General features: G+C 38.8%; 1 protein-coding gene across 12 annotated transcripts in view; it reads left to right on the top strand.

Moving 5' to 3' along the window:
* Nucleotides 1-10261: 10261 nt before the first annotated feature.
* Nucleotides 10262-24605, top strand: part of PPP1R12A (protein phosphatase 1 regulatory subunit 12A) — a 162407-nt gene continuing 148063 nt past the window's right edge. For 10 of the 12 annotated variants that reach the window (XM_077952446.1, XM_077952443.1, XM_015152305.3 and 7 more), the window contains exon 1: nucleotides 10262-10742. In XM_077952446.1, coding sequence (XP_077808572.1) covers nucleotides 10624-10742 — 119 coding nt within the window. In that variant the 5' untranslated portion in view covers nucleotides 10262-10623. 12 annotated transcript variants of the gene reach the window in all.

Below are 24605 nucleotides of genomic sequence, written 5' to 3'. Positions count from 1 at the left end.
ATGATGAGCGAGCCTAATTTAGCATGGCTCATTTCTCAGAAAACCTTTAGTTGTTCCTAGTGATCGTTAAGTTCTTAAAATTTCCATTCATTTTGCATTTAATTACCTTTCCTGGAGGTTTACTTAGAAATGATGTATAATTGACTAATTTATAGTTACTAGGCATATGTGAAAATAGATCTAGTAAGGTAATCATTATGAAAGCAAATTTGTTCAATTAATACAGAAGTCTTTTATTAGTGTGATAAGTGAGAATTTTTAGCACCTTGTTCTCTATCATTCACTTGGAAATTATTTTATATTCCTTCCAGTTTTTACATGCCACATACAATCAATAATTAAGCTTTATTGATTCCTGGCCCCTCTTCTCCATCTGTACTGTCATTGCTCTGAGGCCATCTTCAGCTGTCACCTCAGTACTGCATGAGTCTTGTCTCCTCTGAGCTATACAGTGGTTTAGGAGGATAAATGGTGTCTGGGGCAAAGTGATGTTTGTTCTCCCTCTGTAAACACATGCACTGTTACTCTAGAATTTGCATTCATTTCTTTAGGGCACTCTTCCCTATGCCCCAGCACCTGTCCTCTATTTTTCTTCCAGAATGATCTTTCTGACCCAAATATCTGGTATTACTCTCTTGCTTCAATAATTTCTCATCATCTGAAGCAGAAGTAGCAACTGCCAAAGCTCTCAGGGGCCAGACAGGTAGCACCAAGTGACAACTGAACAAAGCAGATTAGATGGGGACTATTGCAGAGTGGTGACATTAGAGCCTGTCAAATGTGAGAAAATGTGGCCAGAACTTCCAGGTCTTCAAAAGAGACTGGAAATCCAGATTTTATGTGAAATCGTTTAGCTTTTAAATGTCAACAAATAATTCATCAAGTTTTAAAGCACGGCATAAGCCAAACAAGCCACTTGTGTAGTCTGTGAACAATCAACTTGTGAACTCTGACCTGATAGGATAAGATCCAGATTCCTTAGAATGGCATAAAAGATTCTTCATGATCTATTTTCTGCCTACCTTACCAACCATATCTCTTGCCCATTCTTCCTGCGCCCCCCCCAAAAAAAAGTATACTTCATCAATTCTGAGTTACTCTCCACGTTCAGAAAAAAAGTGTAGCATTATTTTCCTTTGTGCTTTTGCTTCTATTCCTGCACATAGAGTGTCCTCCCTAACTCACATTGCATCACTTCCAAATACCTCATTCAATTCTCCCTTGATTAGTCACCTAGCTTAAGTGTCACCTCCTCCTGGAAGCCATCTGTTTCCCTACCACTCCCCTCCCTTGCCATTTGGAATCCATGTCTCTTGGATAGGTTCCTAAAGCATTAAGTAGATCCTAGTCATTAATTGAAATAAAGCCTATAAGAGAAGGAAGTGTATGTGAGGGGATATTAAGTTCCATTTCATGTGTGTTAGGCTTGAAGATTTCATGTCAGTAGGCAGTTGTGTAAATAGGTATGGGCCTTAGGTGCAATATTTTGCCTTGAGGTGGGGATCTGAGAAAAATTAAATAGAAAAGAGAGCTAAAGATGAAACCTGTGAAATAAGATGTAGGCAAAGAAAAAGGGGGCTTATAATAGGAGTCTGAAAAGTAATTAGAGAGTTAGGAAAACCCAGAAGAAAGTAGTATCATGGAAGACAAGGGAAAATTTCCAGAGGGAGGAAATATTCACCATGGTCAAATAATGTAAAGCACCCTTTAGATTTAGCAAAGACATCAGTGCTAATCCTGATAAAACTAGTTTAAAGGAAGGTGGTTGTTGAGCCAAACTTGAGTGGACTGAGGAATGAACAGAAAACATGGATATATGTAGAAAGCTGAAACTGGATCCCTTCCTTACAACTTATACAAAAATCAATTCAAGATGGAGTAAAGACTTAAATGTTAGACCTAAAACCATAAAAACCCTATAAGAAAACCCAGGCAATACCATGCAGGACATAGGCATGGGCAAGGACTTCAGGACTAAAATAGCCAAAGCAATGGCAACAGAAGCAAAAATAGACAAATGGGATCTAATTAAACTAAAGAGCTTCTGCTCAGCAAAAGAAACTGCCATCAGAATGAACAGGCAACCTGCAGAACGGGAGAAAATTTTTGCAATCTACCCATCTGACAAAGGACTAATATCCAGAATCTACAAAAACTTAAACAAATTTACAAGAAAAAAACCAAACAACCCCATCGAAAAGTGGGCAAAAGATATGAACAGACACTTCTCAAAAGAAGACATTCATGCAGCCGAGAGACACATGAAAAAATGCTCACCAACACTGGTCATCAGAGAAATGCAAATCAAAACCACAATGAGATACCATCTCACGCCAGTTAGAATGGCAATCATTAAAAGGTCAGGAAACAGGCCAGGCACAGTGGCTCACGCCTGTAATCCCAGCACTTTGGGAGGCCGAGGCGGGGGAATCACGAGGTCAGGAAATCAAGACCATCCTGGTTAACACGGTGAAACCCCGTCTCTACTAAAAATACCAAAAAAAAAAAAAAAAAAATTAGCCGGGTGTGGTGGCGGGTGCCTGTAGTCCCAGCTACTCAGGAGGCTGAGGCAGGATAATGGCATGAACCTAGTAGGTGGAGTTTGCAGTGAGCAGAGATGGTGCCACTGTACCCCAGCCTGGGTGACAGAGCAAGAATCCATCTCAAAAAAAAAAAAAAAAAAGAAAGAAAGTCAGGAAACAACAGATGCTGGAGAGGATGTGGAGAAATAGGAACACTTTTACATGGTTGGTGGGAGTGTAAATTAGTTCAACTATTGTGGAAGACAGTGTGGTGATTCCTCAAGGATTTACAACTAGAAATACCATTTAACCCAGAGATCTCATTACTGGGTATATAACCAAAGGATTATAAATTATGCTACTATAAAGACACATGCACATGTATGTTTATTGCAGCCCTATTTACAATAGCAAAGAGTTGGAACCAACCCAAATGTCCATCAACGATAGACTGGATTAAGAAAATGTGGCACATATATACCATGGAATACTATGCAGCTATAAAAAAGGATGCAGGGACATGGATGAAGCTGGAAACCATCATTCTCAGCAAACTATCACAAGGACAGAAAACCAAACACCACATGAGCTCACTCATAGGTGGGAACTGAACAGTAAGGAAACTTGGACACAGGGCAGGGAACGTCACGGGGGGCCTATTGCGGGGTGGAGGACTGGGGGAGGGATGGCATTAGGAGAAATACCTAATGTAAATGACGAGTTGATGGGTGCAGTAAGCCAACATGGCACATGTATACCTATGTAACAAACCTGCAGGTTGTGCACATGTACCCTAGAACTTAAAGTATAATAAAAAAGAAAGAAAGAAAGAAAGAAAGAAAGAAAGAAAGAAAGAAAGAAAGAAAGAAAGAAAGAAAGAAAGAAAGAAAGAAAACATGGACATGTAAACCATGAATATAGATGACTTTTTATCAGGAGTACTTTGTTTTGTGAACTGGAGAACAAACATTAGAGTTGTATATAAGGTCAAGGAAATATTTTTTGTATGAGCTATTTATGGGTTTAATTTTAGTATTTCTCAACAGGGGTTATTAGCATTTTGGGAAGGGTACTTAGTTATTGTTTGAAAAATTCCCACACATTGCAAATTATTTAGTTATTACTCTCTTCCTCACTAAACCACAGTAGTGTTCCACAATCATTTTGATAATCAAAAACACCTCACCCGCATGTCCAAATATCTCTGGAGTAATGGCATTGACTCTAATTATTAGAGAATCACAACACGGTCTCCCATAATCCATTCTTTTTCTCCCTCAATATTTTATTGTAAGAAATATCAAACAGCAAAGTTGAAAAAATAGTAAAAGATACTTGGATACCTGTGACCTAAATTCAGAAATTAAAATCTTACCAAACTTGCATTATCTACTTACATGCATTTGTATTTATTTTTTATTTCATGAAATCATTTGAAAGGAAGTTGTCAACATCATATTTAACATACTCATCTCCTTAAATTAAGGATAATTCCTACAAAATCACATTATTATTACATCTTAGAACAGAAATAACAAAAATTCCTCAATATCATCTAAAACACAATCCATATTCAAGTTTTCCAATAATCAATTATATATAACTTTTTTCCAAACTGGAACCTAATCAAAATTTACAAGCTTAATTGGTCATTATGGTTTTCAGTATCTTTTAATCTAGAACATTTTTATTTAAGTTTTTTACAACACTGACTTGAAAAGAGACCAGGCCAGTGCCCTAGAGATTAACCTACATTTCAGGTTTTTCTGATTAAGTATGTGTGGTATCATTTAATGTTACTTCCATGTTTCTAGTAAAGTGACAGTTGATCTGAAAGGCCTGGTTAAACTCAGGCTAAAATTTAGGTAATGCTTAGGCACATAATGGAGGTGGCTCTACTATTAATGGTGCTATGCTTGATCATGGAATTGAATCTTTGGTCAGTATACATTGTTGATTGCAGGGAATGAGTGTTTACATTGTTATAGTTTTAGCACTAACACAGGGCTTGGTACATACAGAGTACCAATAGGGTACTCAGAAATACTGGCTTAATGAATGGTGAATAAATGAATGATTTAAACTGATGTTAAGTGATACCTAATAAAACTGAGAGTTGGGTTTTGACACACATGTTCTAGAATCCTTGGTTATAGATCTGAGGAAACAAATTGAGTGTTTATACACTTAATTGCTGTTACAGTTTTTTGTTGTTTTTTTTTGAGACAGTCTCACTCTGTCGCCAGGATGGAGTGCAGTGGCACAATCTCAGTTCACCGCAACCTCCGCCTCCCAGGTTCAAGTGATTCTCCTGCCTCAGCCTCCCAAGTAGCTGGGACACCAGGCACACACCACCATGCCCAGTTAATTTTTGTATTTTTAGTAGAGACGGGGTTTCACCATGTTGGCCAGGATGGTCTCGATCTTTTGACCTCGTGATCCACCTGCCTCAGCTCCCAAAGTGCTGGGAAAATGCTGGGATTACAGGCATGAGCCACCACGCCCAGCCACTGTTGTAGTTTTAAATCATGTATTTTATAAGGAGCACATAATTTTCTGTTCACTTGAGTGGACCCCTTCCAAGGCCCTGAACTTAATTATTTGTAATTTTAAATCCTTTTTCTTAAAGAAGAATCTCTAAACTGTAACAATATCAGGTTCCAGAAAACCTGGATACACCCTCAGCTCAGATCTTTCCCGGTTAAATCAGTGTCTTTTCTTCTCCCACTCTTTACTGCGAGTAACTTCAGAAATTGTTTTTCGCTCTCTTTAGCCCAATTTTTTTCTTCACTACATTTAGCGGTATCTGAATTAAAATGTATTCATTTTCTGTCCCTCCTCACTAGAACGTAAGCTCATTGATGGCAGGTACTTCATTTGTTTCATTCACTCCTGTGTCCCCAGAACCCAGAATAATGATTGACAAAGAACAGGTGCCAATCAATACATTTTTACTGACTGACCTCAGATCCACCAAACTGCTACATTTCAGCCATGTTTGTGGTACAGCTATGTTTGGCTAGTGGGAGTCCCAGGCTTACGTACCAGCCTCCATGAAGCAGCCATTCATTTTGAGATCCTGTCACATTCTGGCTACTTCCAGAGATCTGTGAGCAAATCCTTACTGTTCAAGAGACCACAGACTTCTCTCTCATTCTTTTGAGCCTTGGTGTCACTTATTATTCTCAGTGAAATCCTTCTTTCCCATGGAAACACCCAAGGATGGCTTGGGTGAACCCCTCTGCTTGGTTCCACCCTAAGTAAAAATAACATTCCATGGAATTATGGTCAAAATTTTTGTAAAGTGAAAATAAAGGCAAATTTAGAAAACTGCTATTTTTATTGATTTATAGTGCTATGCAAATAGAACTTCATTAAGTTTCTAGCACCCTCATATACTAATTCCAATCAGATCACTAGCCCTAAACTCTTATTAAATAGAAATTGGTGGGTGGACATTTCAAGTTAGGAGGGAAAATGTTTTGAAAGCAACTTCTGCTTTCTTCCTTGCCACAAACCTGCCCTGAGGCAAGGAAGCAGAGTTGCTATCAGTTTAAATAAGGGAAGGAAAAGGCAAATACAAGAACACAAACAAAATCTCAAAATTTTTTCTCTCTCACATACATTATTCATTTAATCTTTAAGACAACCACATGAAGCTGATATTCCCACCTGCCAAAATTGAGCATGGTCAGCATGTTTTGGTTCTCATGAATACCTTACTTTGTTTTTGTACTCTGGTCTGTAAAGGAATTTTAAAGCTTTTCCTGGGATTTGATGTGAAGGACAATTGAATGGATCCCTCAACTAAATACTAGTGATCCAAGACAGAACTCATACACTTAAACTTGCCTTCCAGATATTGAAGAAAACTTCATCTTGTAATTTATTCTTGTAATTTCAGTGCCATGGAGAATGACTCTTATTTTTGAAATTCCTTCAGTACAGATATTTCATACAAATTGGCCTTCCTGCCAATTCCTTGCCTTGACACCTTGAGTTGGGTGTGCCACTAAGGCCTATCCTGTAACCTTCACTTAATTAGTCATAATTATTATTACACATACTAATTAAAGTCAGCCAGCTTCCTAAAGTGTAGGACACGTAGACTGGTGGTACATGAGGTAATGTTATACCAGGTAGATGTAACATTAAAACAACAGTGAAGCACTTAGCAAAATATTCTTTTTTCACTATCTTTTAATCTTCCTGATTATGCTAAATTGAAAAATCTTAGATTGATGCTCGTATGTCCAACCCTTACCAATATCCCTTTTTTAACAAACTGAGAGCATGGCTTGGGCTCAGGCCCTTGACAGACAACCTAACTAATGTTTTGTTTTCATTGTATTTGCTTTAACAGTCTTATGTCAAGTGAAAATGTTTTTCACTTACCAAAGCAACATAATGTTGCTTTAAAATAAATTTGTCTTAAAAAGGTTAAAGAAAACATTAAGGAAATACCAGTATTTGTGGTTCTTGAATTTGGCAACAAAATTGATAAAGTTTGGGAAATATTAAATTAATTCCTATGAAAGGCACATGTGACATTCTGACACATGATACAGGTTGGGAGTCATGTGCAATGAAGATGAGTTATTTCTTTAGCAGCATAACTGCACTTTAGATTGTTGCCAGACACTCATCTGATTCCCAGTTTTGGGAGACCAAAGAAGTTTCATGAGCATATCAGCTATTACTTGTACTGTGATAGGCTTAGTTTCTTGAAATGAAGTCGGATGTGGCAGAAAATTTACCCTAAAGTAAATTAGAAACTCACCTTGTAATCCAGAGGCAAGGCAAAGGATTAGATGCTATGATCTAGAAATCAGGATTGATCTAGCAATGGAGTCTGAAGCAAGTTAGGGTGGTTCCGTGTTGGTTCTGGTCAACTCCCTGTGTAGGACTAAATAAATTATGATGTGAACAGATGGTAAACTTTTCTCCAAAAAAATTTTTTTTTCTACTTTTGAGACAGAGTCTTGCTCTGTCACCCAGGCTGGAATGCAGTGGTGTGATCTTGGCTCACTGCAACCTCTGCCTTCTGGTTCAAGTAATTCTCCTGTATTCTCGGGTTCAGCCTCCCGAGTAGCTGGGATTACAGGTGCATGCCACCACACTCAGCTAATATTTTTATTTTTAGTAGAGACAGGGGTTTTGCCATGTTGGCCAGGCTGGTCTCGAACTAGTGACCTCAGGTGATCCGCCCACCTTAGCTTCCCAAAGTGCTGGGATTACAGGCATGAGTCACCCTGCCCAGCCTTTTCTTCAGGTTCTTAAATAAAACATTGGAAAGAAATTATTATGCAATGGAAGAGAGTTTGGCCCAGGTGTAGAATACAGAAGATTTAGAAACAAGGTCTTTGTTGACTGTTCTATTTTCAAGTGTATAAACGTAAATTAGTATCTCAGATTTAAATTAGGGATAATTTGTGTCTGTGTTTTTTTTTTTTTTTTTTTTTTTTTTTTTTTTTGTAAAGATAGGTTCTAGCTCTGTCGCTCAGGCTGTAGTGCAGATAGCTCACTGCAGCCTCGAACTCCTGGACAGAGTTCTCCTCAGCCTCCCAAAGTGGTAGGATTACAGGTGTGAGTCACTGTGCTGGGACTATGTGTGTCAATAAAAAATTTTGCTTGTTCTGGAATTAACCCAAGGTCTTCAGTACCATTAATTCACTAACAACAATTAAAAAAAAAACCCTCCCTAAAGACAAAGTAGGTGGCAGTTGAAGAGCACTTTCAATATTAACATAGAGTATCTTGAACCTTAGAGCCACGAAAGAAGAAAAACTAAATTCAGTGAAATTTGCACGTGATAACAGTCTTGGTGTTGGTTGGTTGGTTGGTTTTTCCCTGACAGCTTCTGGGAACTGAATGAACTTAATTATGTTTTATTAATAAACTATTATTAATTTTGCATCCTGAAATAAGTGCTTGAATCAGGAATAGCATACTTCCCACTAAACTCCTTTTGCCTGAATGAAAACTTGAGATACCCATCTATATTTCAAGGGCACTTTTAAGAGCTACCAAATATGCCATAACATTCTTGGAAAACAGTATATGCTGTCAGTTTGCCTAGGTAGAGAGAGGAGCTGATAAGGAAATCCTCTAGTTCCTTTCTTTTATTCTGAGCTGTATTCTGTGGATAGGGATTTTGCATTTCACTGCTAACAATGTTTTTCAGCACCTAACACCATGAATATTCAAAGGTCTGATGTTATCATTAATGTATGTTATGAACATACAATGGTACATCTTATGAAAATTACATTCATTTTCTATTTCTACAATGTTTTCAGAGGAAATATTTTTACCCTAACCTGGATTCTATTACTATCCTATTAATTGTGGTTCAGAAAATTGTCTCACAGGCAGAGTAGTTTCTTAATTATATTTTACTCAATAATTTTCTCAATATGATAGGCTGTGTAGTCTACTGGAAAAGGCATTATGCTGACAGTAAGAAAAGCTTATTTGTTCACTGCTCCATCTCCAGCACCCAAAACAATGCCTTACCCAGAACAGATGCATAGTATTTGCTGAGTGAATTCTAATCCTACTTCTGGGTAAAATTAAGTAAATTATCTAGTTCTTGAGGGACTCAATCTAGACGACCCCTAATCTTCCATGGTAAGGTTTTGTGGTTTTTGACTTTTCTAAATGCTCTAAAAATAGTAGTGGATAATAACGATATAGTGTTCAGTAAAATCAATTGGTGGAGATTGTAGATAGATGGCTCATAAGACATCAGTATTACAAATCCTATGTGTGTGCGCGTGTGGTCATACAAGGCAAAGTTAAAGTCTTTTTTTATGAAGATGATAAATTACAGTCTTGTTTGGGCAAGTGAACTCAAGAGGTGGTTCAAATAAATGTCATATTTTTCATTGTATATTCAGTGCCTAGTACAGTTACTGGCTCATAGTAGGTATTCAAAAAATAGTGGTTGAATTAATAGCCTTCATTAACATTCCGTTTAAATACTAGACGCAGCTAGGTCTCTAACCCTCCTTAGAAAGAGATAGAGCTGTAACCAGAAATCCCTTAAAAGGTAAGGACCAGTAATCAGGCTGAGCTAAGCTCATCATGGGTCCTACGAAACAGGCTTAAAGCACTGAAGGAAGAGAACTCAAGCGTGAGAGAAAGCAAAACAAAAGTAAAGAGAAGAGGAAAAACATTTCTAAAGTGGGGGTTGGCAGGAAGCCACCGCAATTACCGCAGGTCAACCCTGGCCAATAGGTGGTCACCTCAAGAACTTACCATTAAAACCCTCGGCTACACAGACCTCACTTTTAAAAGGTTATTAATTCTGACATGCCCAAGTTCATCTGAGTTCCTTAGAGCAACCACCAGCACCTACTTCACGACCTATCCTCCATTCCATTCAAATAACGCAGCCAATAGGAAAATCCTCCGCCTTGAGCCAACGACTCGGCGTAGCTGAAACAGGCCGGGAGGCAGATCTGCCCTGTAGACCCTTGCAGTTCCACTGCTGGCCTCCGGATTACCGGGAGCCCCCAGCCCGGCAGGACAACCTTCCTTCCCCGCTTCCTCCTTTCCAGGTCTGTCCCAGCCCCCGCTGCCTGGGCCACACCCGCTTCCCTCCGGTGGCCCAGCCACCCCCGCCGCAGTTCGCGGGAGCGCCTTTCCTGGGGCGGGCGCAGGCCCAGGGCGCATGCGCACTGGTCGAAGGGCACCTCCCAGTCCGGATCTCGCGAAGTTACGTTAGATTGGCCGCCAGTGACGGGTGGCCGTGCTGGGGGCGGGAGGGCTTCTGTTGTAGGAAGGGAGGTCCGCTCGGCCGGGCGCGCCGCCCCAGTGCTCTGTGGGATACTGGAAGTCTCGAGCGTCTCCTCCCGGTTCCCAGCCTTCCTCTGGCCCTCACTCATAGAAACATTCACACACCCCCTGCCTCCCCTCTCTTCCCTCTCCGCCTCCCCCTTCCACCCCTCGCGATAAGAAGACCCGGCGGCAGGAGAGGGGATGAAGATGGCGGACGCGAAGCAGAAGCGGAACGAGCAGCTGAAGCGCTGGATCGGCTCCGAGACGGACCTCGAGCCTCCGGTGGTGAAGCGCCAGAAGACCAAGGTGAAGTTCGACGATGGCGCCGTCTTCCTGGCTGCTTGCTCCAGCGGGGACACGGACGAGGTCCTCAAGCTGCTGCACCGCGGCGCCGACATCAATTACGCCAATGTGGACGGACTCACTGCCCTGCACCAGGTCTGTGCGCCTAGTCGCCGGCTCTCCTGACCCTGAGGGTCCTCGTCGGCCTCCCGCCGGGGCCTGCCCTCAGTTCTCCACCTCTTGAGGCTGGGGGCGGCGGGAGACTGCTGCGGGGTGAGGGGGCGGTTTCCCGAGAGGGCGGGAGGGAGAGCTGGTGGAGGGGAGGGCGCTGGGCTTGAGGCCCCCTTCAGAACAGTTGCTGGTGGAGTTGGGAACCGGGTGATTTCCGGGGCACAGGGGAAAAGGAACTGTGGTCGTCTTGGGGCCCCAGGGCCTTTGGTGCGATGAGTCTGGGATTTGGGGTCGAGACAAGGAGGGGTGTAGTGGGGTTGTGCCTGGGCCCCCGTGTCAGTGATAAATTCGGAGGGGTGGATGCTGAAGGAAGAAAACTAACAAGAGGCATTAGGGACGCTTAGGCAGATGAACATCTTTGACTTGTAGGTAGGCATTGGATTTGTTGCACTTTTGAGGACTTGATTACAAATGATGATGATAATAGTAATCTAGAGCCCTAAGCCGAGTGCCCTGAGCGAACGATTTCCTGTTTTCTCATTTATTACTCTTGGTCACTGGGGAGGGGAAAACAGGGTGTAATTAGCTGATCTGCACCGGCTGAAAGGAAGGGGATGGAAATGGGTAGAGTAAGGAAGCCCTCTAAAGGGTTTGCCCACCTCCGGACCGGAACGTGTTGAGTCTGATACTCGAAGTTTGCCGCAATGTCAGAGATCCTTGAGCCCCAGGTCCTAGGGTGTGCACTGGTGTTAGAAAGAGAAGAATAAATAGGGGACACTCTTTTCAAAGCCGGTTACCAAGCTCTGATTTTTCTTTTGGGGGTGGGAAGAAAAAAAGACTGGTCACAAACTTTTCTCAAAATGGATGCTTTGTGCATGTTAAAGTTTTATAGTAGTCTGATTGGGATCTCTCAATGTTAGCCAAATAAGGAGAAACTATTGGCAATCCAGAGATAATGTTGCCTTGCCTTTAACAGGCCAAAAGCAACACAACCATGTAGAGTTCTGCATAAAAAGCAATTTTTAAGTGATGGTAATAGGTGACAAGACATAGGCTTTTTCGATTTTCTTGGCGGGCAACTTGGAATAACTATAATAGAAAATGACTTTGCAGCAATAGCTTTCCCTTACAATGAAAAGACTTGTAAGCTATCTCAAAGTTGCCTTGGTTGTATGTGGAAGATGCATAGCCTTATTTCGAGTAATGCTGTAGTAAAAACTTGTTTGGGAGGTTGAAAACTCAAGGCTTTATTATATTTCATGAATATTAACTTGATGCCTTTTTAAAAGAGGTGTGTAGTGACATTTTTCCTTGTATTGCTTACTGTTTAAGGGAGTGATGACCATTTTAAATTTTATGTAATGGAATTCTCGTATCAGACTTGGAGTATAGCCTTTGTTTACAAAGTTGACTGGATACATTGAAATTATTGACAAATTGCAGGACAAATATGGAATTAAAAATGTGGCACCCAGTAAAAATATAACAGGGTATCTAGCGTTTTTTCTATTTCATTAATTTAGATTCTCTAATGCATAGCAAACTTTTTATTTGGGTGAAGTTTATTTAAGGCATATCATAACTCTTAAGATTTTAAAACCATGGTGTTGAGAATGAAAGAAACTTTTGGCATTAAAAATGATAATGTAATTATGTAAGATGAATCTTCAAATTTCTTTCAAGTGTACTTTACACGTTTTAGTGTTTTAGTGTGAAATAGACTTTGATTATTACTGTAGGAGGTCAGGATAATTGGATAATTGTTCGCATCAATATGTTTTATTCAAATCGTCAAATAGAAATTTAAAGTTACTATTGTTGTGGAGGAACCCAATTGTATTGGCCTGGAGGAAGACGAAAATTTATGATATTTACATTGTTGTAATACTGGTTTAGGGAGGAAGAGAAAATACATTTAACTGTCTTCTTAAGATCTTTTTTCCTCCTCTCAATATTCACATGTTGCAAGAATTGTCAGACTTACCAATGTCTTCCTGATTAACTGAATTCAGTGGTCAGTTTGGTGTTGTGTAGCTGTATCTTTATTGGGTATTTTGTTTTAGTTGACAAACACTTAAACAGAAGTTTCTAAATTTACACCATTTGCATAATACCTTTCTGTCACTTTTTGTCACTATGAGTGTTTGACCCGATAATTTCCAACCGCCTCCCCTTTTCCATAACATTTTTCCTTATCTGCAAATTCCTTAAATCAATGAAGCCAAAATCTTTAAAATATCAAGCATTAAAATTTTTGTTATGTTTTCTTCACTCTCATTTCTTATTTATCAACTCTTGTACTTTTTTCCCATTGTTACTATGAAAATAGGGAGTTCACTTTGGGCAAATTTAGGACAACAGCTAGTGAAAGACAGTAAATAAACACACACACAAGAAAATTTTAAACTTTTAAGAAAAATCTCTAAACTTAGCTTGTTTTCCATACTTAATTCGAAATACTAAAATCACTGATTTAATAGTCCTTGAATAGTTTTTTAAAAATTTAACCTCAAAAGATCATAGAATACCTAAAATGTTTTACTGGGTTAATTATTGTTTATTCTTTTTTGAATATTTATTTACTTTTTGGTTTTGATCAAGTGTTCTAAATTTCATTGTCTAGAGAAAAGTTTTAGGAACGTCACAACCCACAAATATACTTTTACAAAATACAAAATCTAGTATTTTGCTTTTATTTTAAATATAAACAGCTTATATTGAAAGGTTTATTAATTTGTTGAATGTGCTCCCTCATTAGAAGTTATAAAAGATATCCAGTCTTCAGCTGTTCTTTTTGTATAGAAATATGTTCTCTATATAGAAGAAAAAGCAGTGTTTCTTGTCAAATTTCCTATCTTAGTCTCCAGAATAGCCTTTCTTCCCCACCCACTCCACCCGGGACCTGACCCCCAAAGCTACAAAACAGCACAGAGTTAACCATAGATATAAATTTCCGGTTTTCTAGTACCAAAGTCTAGAGTAGAATTTCATTATTACCAATGGGGCAATAATCAGCTTCTGATTTCATAGCTACCTGGTAGAGTTTTACAGTATGTGATTATATCTCCATTTTGGCGTACTTTATGAAGATTTAAGGAGATTAATAAGGTTATATATAGAATGCCTTATTGCTGATTCTTACTGATACTGGTATGCATAAAATACAGGGCTGAGATTTTTCTCTAGCAGTTTTGAGTTTAGCCTGTTGATTTTAACCTTAAAATCTTTTCTTTTTCCTCTGCGCCAGTGACTTCCAAGTCAGTTTACAGTTCCGTCATTTCTGCAAAGCTCCAAGCCTCATTTCCATTTTTTTGGGTTATGTATTGATTTAAAATGAAATATTATTAAATGTATTGCAATTTTATGTTTAATAATGTCTTTTAAGTAGTAATATAGTAAATAGAAGTTCACCCCCTTTGCCATAGAATGGCAACTACTGTATTCACGTTAACCTTTGTGATTTCTTCAAAGGATTTCTTGCTGTTCAAACATAGATTTTCATAGTTGCAATTCAGTATTATAATTTTACGTTTATCCCTTAACATTAGAGGTACTTCTTTAGACTTTACCAGCATCCTTTTTAACTAATTATTTTAAAGTACTATTAATTTGGTTATAAGACTGTTTTACATCATTGTCAGGAATTTCTTTAAATTCAGCCTACAACAGGTCTCATCAAGCCTACTCTTCTCATTGATGTCCCTGTTTTTGTCAGTGATCTTTAGATCAAGTTAAACATTTTAGTTATTGTTTACTCATTCCCCTTGTCTATGTATAATCCAGTCTATCTTCTAGCTCAGTCTTTTCTTTACAATTACCTTGGCATCAGTTCTTTTCCTTGCCATTCTTTACTGGCAACCTAGTTCATACCTTTATTATTTTATTTTTTTTTTTTTGAGACAGAGTTTCATTCTTGTTGCCCAGACTGGAGTGCAGTGATGCTATTTTGGCTCACCGAAACCTCCACCTCCTGGATTCAAGCGATTCTCCTGCCTCAGCTTCCCAAGTAGCTGGGATTACAGGCGTGTGCCACCACGCTCAGCTAATTTTGTATTTTTAGTAGAGATGCGGTTTCTCCATGTTGGTCAGACTGGTCTTGAACTCCTGACCTCAGGTAATCCACCCACCTCCGCCTCCCAAACTGCTGGGATTACAGGCGTGAGCCACCGCACCTGACCTTATTTTTATCCCTAGAGTATAGTAATAGCTTAATTGTTTTTCCTGCCTCTGTTCACTCCCTGATTTAATCTAGCATGCATATTGCTGTCATATTAATCTTTGAACAGTATCACTCTGATGATGTCACTCCTCTCTCTGAATTTGGATATAATACATTTTATCCTTTAGCTTATGGTTGATATATCTCCATTGTGTTGTATCCTTTATAGAAATGGGTTAACTTGCTGACATTTTAACCAGATCTTTACATTTTTTATTTCCATGCCTTTAGCCATGCTTTTTATGCTGTCTCCCTCGTTTGCCAGTTAAAATTCTAGTCATTGTTCAAGATTCTCATTCTCTTCTCTGGGGTGTTCACTGTACCTTATATTTTGCCTCTCCTGCAATAAAAACACTTTTTACTGAATAGTGTTTGTGTTTGTCGTCCCTTACAGCTTCTGAGGACCTAATCGTCCACATTTTTGTATTTCCAGAGCCTAGCACATAGTGGGTGCTCACTAAAGGTTTATTGAATTTTATCTTTTTACTTCAAATCATCAATAGTTAAGTTTTAGAGTTATTTGTATGTTGTGAAATACATTTTTGAAACCTTCGCATCAGATACTTAGCATATTGTTCTTGCACATAATGGAATTTGTGTGTTTATGAAACAGATTAAAAACTTTGTTGTGGATTTCAATGTATTTACTTTGAAAAAAATTTTTTTTTTTTTTTTTTTGAAATGGAGTCTCATTCCGTCATCTAGGCTGAAGTGCAGTGATGTAGTCTTGGCTCACTGCAAACTTCGCCTCCCAGGTTCAAGCGATTCTCCTGCCACAGCCTCCTGAGTAGCTGGGATTACAGGTGCGTGGCACCACGCTTGACTAATTTTTTTTGTATTTTTAGTAGAGATGAGGTTTCACCATGTTGGCTGGGCTGGTTTTGAACTCCCAACCTCAAGTGATCTGCCCGCCTTGGCCTTCCAAAGTGGATTACAGGTGTGAGCCACCGTGGCCGGCCTAAAAAATTCTTAATATTGACCTCCTTTCTTTTAAATTCTAAAGCAGTCTAGATCTTGGTTAAGTGGTAGAAAAATATATCCAGTTGAGTCATTAATTAATTACTCACTTTCTAAGAGTCTGAGCTAGATCCTCTAGAGCAGAGGTTCACAAATGGCTGGGCCGTGGACAGGTCGGTCCATGACTTGTAAAGAACCAGGCCACACAGCAGGAGGTGAGCGACACACTGGAGAGCTAGCATTACTGCCTGCAGTCCGCCTCTTGTCAGATCAGCAGCGGCATTAGATTCTCATAGGAGCGCGGACCCTATTGTGAACTGTGCTTTTGAGGTATCTAGGTTGTGTGCTCTTTATGAGCATCTAATGCCTGAAGATGAGCTGAGGTAGAACAGTTTCATCTGGCCCCACTCTCCAACCCCCATCTGTGGAAAAATTGTCATTCACGCAACTGGTTCCTGATGCCAAGGTTGGGTACCACTTCTAGAGGAATACAAAGTAGGATGTTCCATGTTCTATACTATTACAATTTTAAAATAGTTTTTCTTTTACTTTCCAGTACAGACAGACTTACAGATAGATTTAATATGAAATCCTTTTGCTCTTAAAGTACAAATTTGATCTACTTCTAAGGGAGCCATTTTAAGCACCTTTGTAAAATATGTGATTCTCTCGTCAGTAAAAGGAATACTGTAGTCTTAAGATGTGAAGTGTAAAAGACACTGGAAGCAATTAATTTTGAATTGCTTGTTAACAAATAATTTAGTTGATTATTTTGAAAAATCTGAATTAAGAGTTTATAGTTCGTAACTATTTACCCTTTTTTTGATGGAGAATGTTAAGATCTTGAAAGAACCTATCGGATAACTTGAGCATTAAAATTTGTGTCTAAAAGAATGTGCAGTGTAAAATATTTCTCTGCATAGTTTTCTCTTTAGAAAAGCTGTGACACTTATGCTCATGCCTTTCAAAAGTTTTTATTGAAATCATCCTAAATCCATTTTTAAAAACCTACCTAAACAAACAAACAAAACCCTCCCAACCCCAAACTGGCCCCTCACTTCCTACAGATAAGTGGGCAACCCTAGCCATATATGGGGTGTGCTAGTAGGGCACCAGTTCCCTCACTGCTGCTGTTATAATGCATTTTCTGTAGTTGCTGCCTCTATGCTTCCTGGCAACACTTTTGTGGTCTGACTTTGAGGTGTCATAACCAAGACCATCTTTCATGTGCCTCAGCTACAGTATGATTGCAAGCTGTGACTGAGCATTTTCTAGTATAGCCAGGTCGAAACACTGGATGGAATAGAGGAAATGTTTTTCATCATCCATTTGTTATTACCACATTTAAAAATTACAGTTCACGTAAGAAAAGTACTTTAAAAATCTTATTAGATGATTTTTGAAAGAAAACTATTTAAAAACCTTTTAATAGGGGGAGGCATAAAACATTGTTTTGTTACCACCGTAACATGTTACTTCTTGACACTATATGGAGTTGCTATTTTCATTGCCTCTGCCTGCAAAAAATTGCCATCTTTTACTCCACCCTTCTTTTGAAAGTTTGTGGAGCTCCACAATAAGGTTGAAAAGATGATGAGGTATTGGTATTTTGGTATACCTCTTTGAAAGATTGAAGACCTCCAACAATTATAAGTTTAGATATGTAGTCAGTTGGAGTCAGATATGTAGTAGCCATGACTTAATCAGTGTTTTATTGAGGAGCAGTGCTTTACCAAACAGTAGTTTAATTTTCACAACATGCTTTTTCACTTGCTCAAGGTTAACAAGAAGATAAATGGCACAGCTGGAATTCTTCTGCAGGTCTGTTTGATTCCAGAGCTCAAACTTTACCCTATGCCAGGTATCTTCTTTAAAGTCTGAAGAAGAAAATATTCTTAAATCTTTTCGTCGTTATGGTGGTGGTTAGTAGTTGGAGGTTTCTCTGTAAATTAACTGAAAAATCAAGTGAAACACACATGTAATTTTTTTCTTCATCCACTTTTGTTTTAGCTAGCCTATACTTTTAAGACCTTTCTATGGTAATTGAACTGCAGTAGTACTGTATCTAAATTAATCTCAGAATTCAAAATTGTCCTAAATTTTAGGAAGTGCCAAGATTATTTTTGACTTATTATGTGCAGAATACATCAGCAGCAACAAGAAACACTCCTTTTTTCAGGACATATAATTTAATTTTTAATTACCTTTATTTTTCTTTACCCTAATAGCAATTTATATTGTTTCAGTTGTAGAGTGTGTGTGTGTGTGTGTGTGTGTGTGAGTGTGATGTATATATGTGTGTTTTGAGACAGCGTGATAGACTGTCACCACGGCTGGAGTGCAGTGGCATGAACATAGTTCACTGTAGCCTTTTTGGGCTCAAGTGATCCTCCCACCTCAGCCTCCCGATCAGCTGGGAATACAGGCATGTGCCACCACTTCCAGCTAATTTTTTTTTCTTGGAGACAGGGTCTCCCTGTGTTGCCCAGGCTAGTCTCAAACTTCTGGGCCCAAGTGATGCTCCCACCTCAGCCTCCCAAAGTACTGGGATTACAGGCATGAACCACTGCACTCAGCCTGTTTTAGTTTTTTTAAATCATTTACAGTAAATTTTTTATACATACATACATGTACCTATTTGACTCTTTTTGGAGACAGATTGTAGGAAACTTCGTATCAGGGATACTAGGGGGGAAGAAAGAAGTCCCTTAGGTACCCTTAAGGTAGGGACTTTGATTCTTTTTTCTTTAAATCTCCTTTTGTGTCTGCATGTTGTTTTAGTAGGTACACAATAAGTATTTAATGATTTTAAAAAATTGGATACAATGTAAACTAATATTTTGAAGAGCAGAATTCATAGAATACAAAATAATAATTTGGGTAAATATAACACACTGACAAACTTTTAAAATGTCCTAATAAAAAACTTACATCAACCACTTACTTTTATAATACTTACAATGTAAAAGTAGCCATTATTACAATCAAAACATTTATTAGGTGGTTGGGTATGGTGGCTCACGCCTGTAGTCCTAGCACTTTGGGAAGCTGAGGCAGGCGGATCACCTGAGCTCAGGAATTTGAGATCAGCCTCACGTGGCAAAAGCCTGTCTCTACTAAAAATACAAAGAAAAAAAAAATTAGCCAGGCGTGGGGGCACATGCCTAATAATCCTAGCTACTCGGGAGGCTGAGGCACGAGAATCGCCTGAACCCAAGAGGCAGAGATTGGAGTGAACTGAGATTGTGCCACTTCATTCCAGCCTGGGCGACAGAGCGAGATTCTGTCTTAAAGACAAAAATTATCGGGAAGTTAGATTTATTTTTGAAATGGAATCTATTACTGATTATCAATAGAAGCTTCAGTTTATGTAACTTAGTTTAAAAATTCTTTAAACAAATCCTTGAGTGTTCATTTAGAAAAGTAATCTCTAGGTTGGATGCAGTGGCTCACACCTGTAATCCCAGCACTTTGAGAAGCCAAGGCGAGAGACTTGATCCCGGAAGTTCAAGACCAGCCTGGGCAATATAGGGAGACCCTGTCTCTACCAATAAAGAAATAAGAAAAGAAAGAAAAAGGAAATCTTTAGCATGGTAACATTAGAAATAATACATATTTTCTAGTTATTTTACTCATACTTTTTTTTCCAAATAACATTTTTACTATGGCTCCCTCTATGTCAGTATTTTCTGACCTTATTAGTGTTTTGGTTGTTTATCTTTTCATTGTTATGCTGGCTAACCATAAAAAGACATGCTTGAGTTCTGTGTTACTCCCCTAAGTGTGCTTGCTGCCCAACTCAAATGCTCTTTCATGGGTGGAGACATTCCAGATTGTCATGTGTTATATAGGCATTTCTGAAATGGCATTCAGTAGAAACCATGGAAAGAAGTGAAAGCATTCCTCAGCTGTCACCTTTTTAGTAGTCTATTTAAATGTTATGTGTATTGAGTGAGATATTCTGCAGAGAGAGCTTCACTTAATAAAAAGCTTCACTTTAACTTGATGATTTAACTCACATTTGAGCTGAAATTACTATTTTCTTAGTTTAACATGACCGCTGACAATAAAATCGTAAGACTGTACAAAGTTCATGTCATTTTCTTGAGTACTGCATAGTGCAAAGGAGAATACATTTTGTGAGATGTACTTGGCACCCTCTTAAAGATTAATAACCATGTGGGAAAGTATATTTTCATGGACTGCTACACACACACATACACGTACACGTAAACACTCAGTTACCTTTACTTGTAATAAACATCCCAAATTATATGTTTTTAGCTTTCAAAATTGTTTTAGATGGTTATAAACTTATTTGAATATTTATACTCTTACATGGAACACTTATAGAACTTTTCTATTGGAGTTTCAGCTCCAGAACATTTTTAAAAAATATCCTCAGTGTTGAGAGTTTTTTTCTTTCAGGAGAGTTTTTAAATTTTGAAAATGGTATCATTCAAAGATGTATCTGGTGAATAAAGGTAGGTCATATAGTAATCATGGTTAATAAATATCCGTGATTACATGATATTTTTTAAAAAGCTTATTCTTAAGTGGAATATGATCATAAATAGGTCACCTTGGATTTAAGTTAACTCTTTTTACATTGTCTGGATTTGAGTATGCTTCAGAATTTCTAAACCTAAAGTACTGTTCATTTGTGTTCTAGAGTTTGATGAAACAAGTCAATGTTATAGGTTATGAACATAGTCTTTTTTGTACATGTTTGTGTTTTCTGCAAAAGATTTTGGTGCTGCCTGGCACAGTAGCTCATGCCTGTAATCGCAGCACTTCGGGAGGCTGAGGTGGGAGGATCGCTTGAGCCAGGAGTTCAAAACTGGCTTGGGCAACAAAGTGAGACCTTGTTTCTACAAAAAATTTAAAAATTAGCTGAGCATGGTGACACGGGTCCATGGTCCCAGCTACTCGGGAGGCTGAGGCAGGAGGATTGCTTGAGCACAAGAGGTTGGGGCTGCAGTGAGCTGTGATCATGCCACTGCATTCTAGCCTGAACCACAGAGTGAGACCAGGTCTTACATTTTAAAAAAAGATTGTGATGCTGCTGTCTCTAGATCATGACACTATTTCATTAAGAGGTATTGTTTTTCTTAAAGATACTGTAATTTCTACAGTTTTTCTTAAAAGGTTTGAACAGATGACATATTCAGCAATTTCTGTATTCCTTCCAAGCACATACAATCTACTTAAGAACTTTGTAGCATATTCAAGATTTTTTCTTTTAAAATGCCTATTGCTATTTAACTCTTTGAACCATCATTTTTTACAGCTAAAATGCCTTTATATTTTTGATCTTCTCAGTGTTTTCAATTATTTTTTGATATACATGAAAATTTAATAAGTAATTATTAAGTCTCCAGTGTCTTGCTTTTATATGGGTCGTCCCCATCTCCTTTTTTAAAATTTAATTTAATTTTATATTTTAAGACGGAGTCTCGCTCTGTCTCCCAGGCTGGAGTGCAATGGCGCAATCTCGGCTCACTGCAAACGCCGCCTCCCAGGTTCAAGTGATTCTCCTGCCTCAGCCTCCCCAGAGGCGTCCACCACCACACCCGACTAATTTTTTTTATTTTTAGTAGAGATAGGGTTTCACCATGTTGGCCAGGCTGGTCTCAAACTCCTGACCTCAGGCGGTCCACTCACCTCAGCCTCCCAAAGTGCTGGGATTACAGGCGTGAGCCACCGTGCCCAGCTCTCCTTTTTATTTTTAAACATGGCTTACTTTTGTATGTTTACTGTTGTGTGTGAATTTATCCCAAATAAAAATAGTTGTAAAAGTTTAAGAATAATTATTTAATTAAAACACTAATGACAAATGTAAAAAATTAAATGTTATCCAAAATTTCGGGACTGGGGTTTGCTCCATTTAAAAGTTTAACATCCTTTTAAATATCTCTGTACAAGTATGTAATTTTCTATAAATGGGATCATACCTGGTTTTCTGGTTTATAACCGGTTTTGAAACATTGTATATTTCAAGAAACATTTCTGTGTTAATGAATTTCATTAATGCATTAACGAATGTGTCATATACATTTTCCCTTTTAATGAGTATGTAGTATTCCATTGTGCTGTGCATGTGTATATGCATCTCAGAATTTATTTTCCTAGTCTTTTCATGGTGAACATTTAGTGTATTTTCTACTTTTTATGATATGGTGAATATTATGTACATCTTTTTTTTTTTTGAGACGAAGTCTCCCTCCGTAGCTCAGACTGGAGTGCAGTGGCACGGCACAATCTCGGCTGACTGCAACCACTGTCTCCTGGGTTCAAGCGATTGTCCCATCTCAGCCTGCCGAGTAGCTGGAATTACAGACACCTGCCATCATGCCCGGCTAATGTTTGTATTTTAGCAAAGACGGGGTTTCACCATGTTGGCCAGACTGTTCTTGAACTCCTGACCTCAGGTGATTCACCCGCCTCGTGCTCCCAAAGTACTAGGAATATAGGCATGAGCCATCACACCCAGCCTATACCATGTACATCTTTACTCACTCATCACATTGTATTCCTTAGGATTGTTTCTTAGAAATCTTACCTGCAATCTTATGTTTTGCTCAAAATAATGTGGCATTTTAATGATTGCTTATACAAAATACTTTTGTAAAAAAATTTTACTTTATATACATGTGCAGAACGTGCAGGTTTGTTACATGGGTATACATGTGCTATGGTGGTTTGCTGCACTTATCGACTCGTATCTAGGTTTTAAGCCCCTCATGCATTAGTTATTTGTCCTAATGTTCTCCCTCCCCTTGCCCCCGAGCCCCTGACAGGACCTGGTGTGTGATGGTCCTCCCTGTGTCCATGTGTTCTCATTGTTCAGCTGCCACTTATGAGTGAGAACATGAGGTGTTTGGTTTTCTGTTACTGTATTAGTTTGCTGAGAATGATCGCTTCCAGCTTCATCCATGTCCCTGCAAAGGACATGAACTCATTCTTTTTTATGGCTGTGTTCCTTGGTGTGTATGTGCTACATTTTCTTTATCCAGTCTGTCATTGATGGGGATTTGGGTTAGTTCCAAGTCTGCAAAAGACACTTTTTTTTTTTTTTTTTTTTTTTTTGAGACGGAGTCTCGCTCTGTCGCCCAGGCTGGAGTGCAGTGGCCAGATCTCAGCTCACTGCAAGCTCCGCCTCCCGGGTTCACGCCATTCTCCTGCCTCAGCCTCCCAAGTAGCTGGGACTACAGGCGCCCGCCACCTCGCCAGGCTAATTTTTTGTATTTTTTAGTAGAGACGGGGTTTCACCGTGTTAGCCAGCATGGTCTCGATCTCGTGACCTCGTGATCCACCCATCTCGGCCTCCCAAAGTGCTGGGATTACAGGCTTGAGCCACCGCGCCCGGCCTGCAAAAGACACTTTTAATAAAGTTTCTAGTATATTGAAAATGGAAAACTAACCTTGAAAGTACTCATGTTGACACACCTGTTAAATTCATGCGATAATGTTATCCCCTGTATGTCACCCATAGGTACATTTTTGTTTTATTTATTGTTATTTTTTTGTTTTGAGATGGGGTCTTGCTCTGTTACCCAGGCTGGGAGTGCAGTGGTGTGAACACAGCTCACTGCAGCTTCTACTGGCCAGCCTTAAGTGATTCTCCCACCTCAGCCTCTTGAGTAGCTGAGACTACAGGCATGTGCCCACCGCACCTGGCTAACTTTTAAAATCATTATTATTCATAGAGACGAGGTCTTACTGTGTTGCCCAGGCTGGTTTCAAACTCCTGGGCTCAAGCAATCCTTTTGCCTTGGCATCCCAAAGTGCTGGGATTGCAGCCATGAGCTACCATGCCCAGCTGAGGAAAATTATTTTATTGCTTTATTATTCTGTGTGTGTGTGTTTGTGAGAATAAAATTAGTCGTATTTCACTCAGGGAAGCAATTGGGGAAGACAAGGTAAAAAGTGTTCTTCTTTTTTCTTTATGTAAGGTTTAGTTCTAATGTTTGAAAATTTTGAAGTTATTAAAATATTAAACAATATCTGTATTCATTTATATGATGCTGTTATTCATTTAAATTAGTGAATAACTCATTCATGCAAGAAACATAGAGATCAGCATTTATCATATGTCCAGCACCGTACTAATCTCTAAAAACAATGGTCCCTGGCTACATGTAGTATACAATCTGGTTGAGGTGGCAGCATGAGCCAATGATTACAATGTAAATAAGTGGTAGAGATGAGACACAAGGTGAAATTAAAGGCTTTATTAGGCGGGCTTAACCCAGAGTGTCATGGAAGACATCCCTGAGAAAGCTCTGTAAGTTATAGGTAACTTATCAGCAGATGTCTTGAGCCTTTTATGACGCTATTCACTACTGGTTTGTCTTCTGAATGCCCCTGTTGAGTGTACCTTTTTGTCAGTTTCTTTCTTGAAGATGAATGTTGCCAAGGTTCTCATATGTCTGTTTTTGTTTTTAGTGTTATTTCTGTGGTTTCAGCTTTCTTTTTATATGACCTGTCCTCCTTTTTATATGATCCGTATCTTATGTTTTGTATCAGTCTTCCATTTACTAAGCTAGGATCTCAGGGTCATTTTCTGTTTTCTCCTCACATACAGTCCATCTCCTCTACTATGTACACACCTAAAAAAAAATCTTTTATATATTCATTTAACATACATTAAAGATCTCTTCTGTGCCAGA

This window comes from Macaca mulatta, chromosome 11 (assembly GCF_049350105.2).
Source record: "Macaca mulatta isolate MMU2019108-1 chromosome 11, T2T-MMU8v2.0, whole genome shotgun sequence".
In the NCBI taxonomy this organism is placed as follows: Eukaryota; Metazoa; Chordata; class Mammalia; order Primates; family Cercopithecidae; genus Macaca; species Macaca mulatta.
Note: the sequence above shows the minus strand (reverse complement) of the source record. Positions and strands in the feature narration are given on the sequence as shown.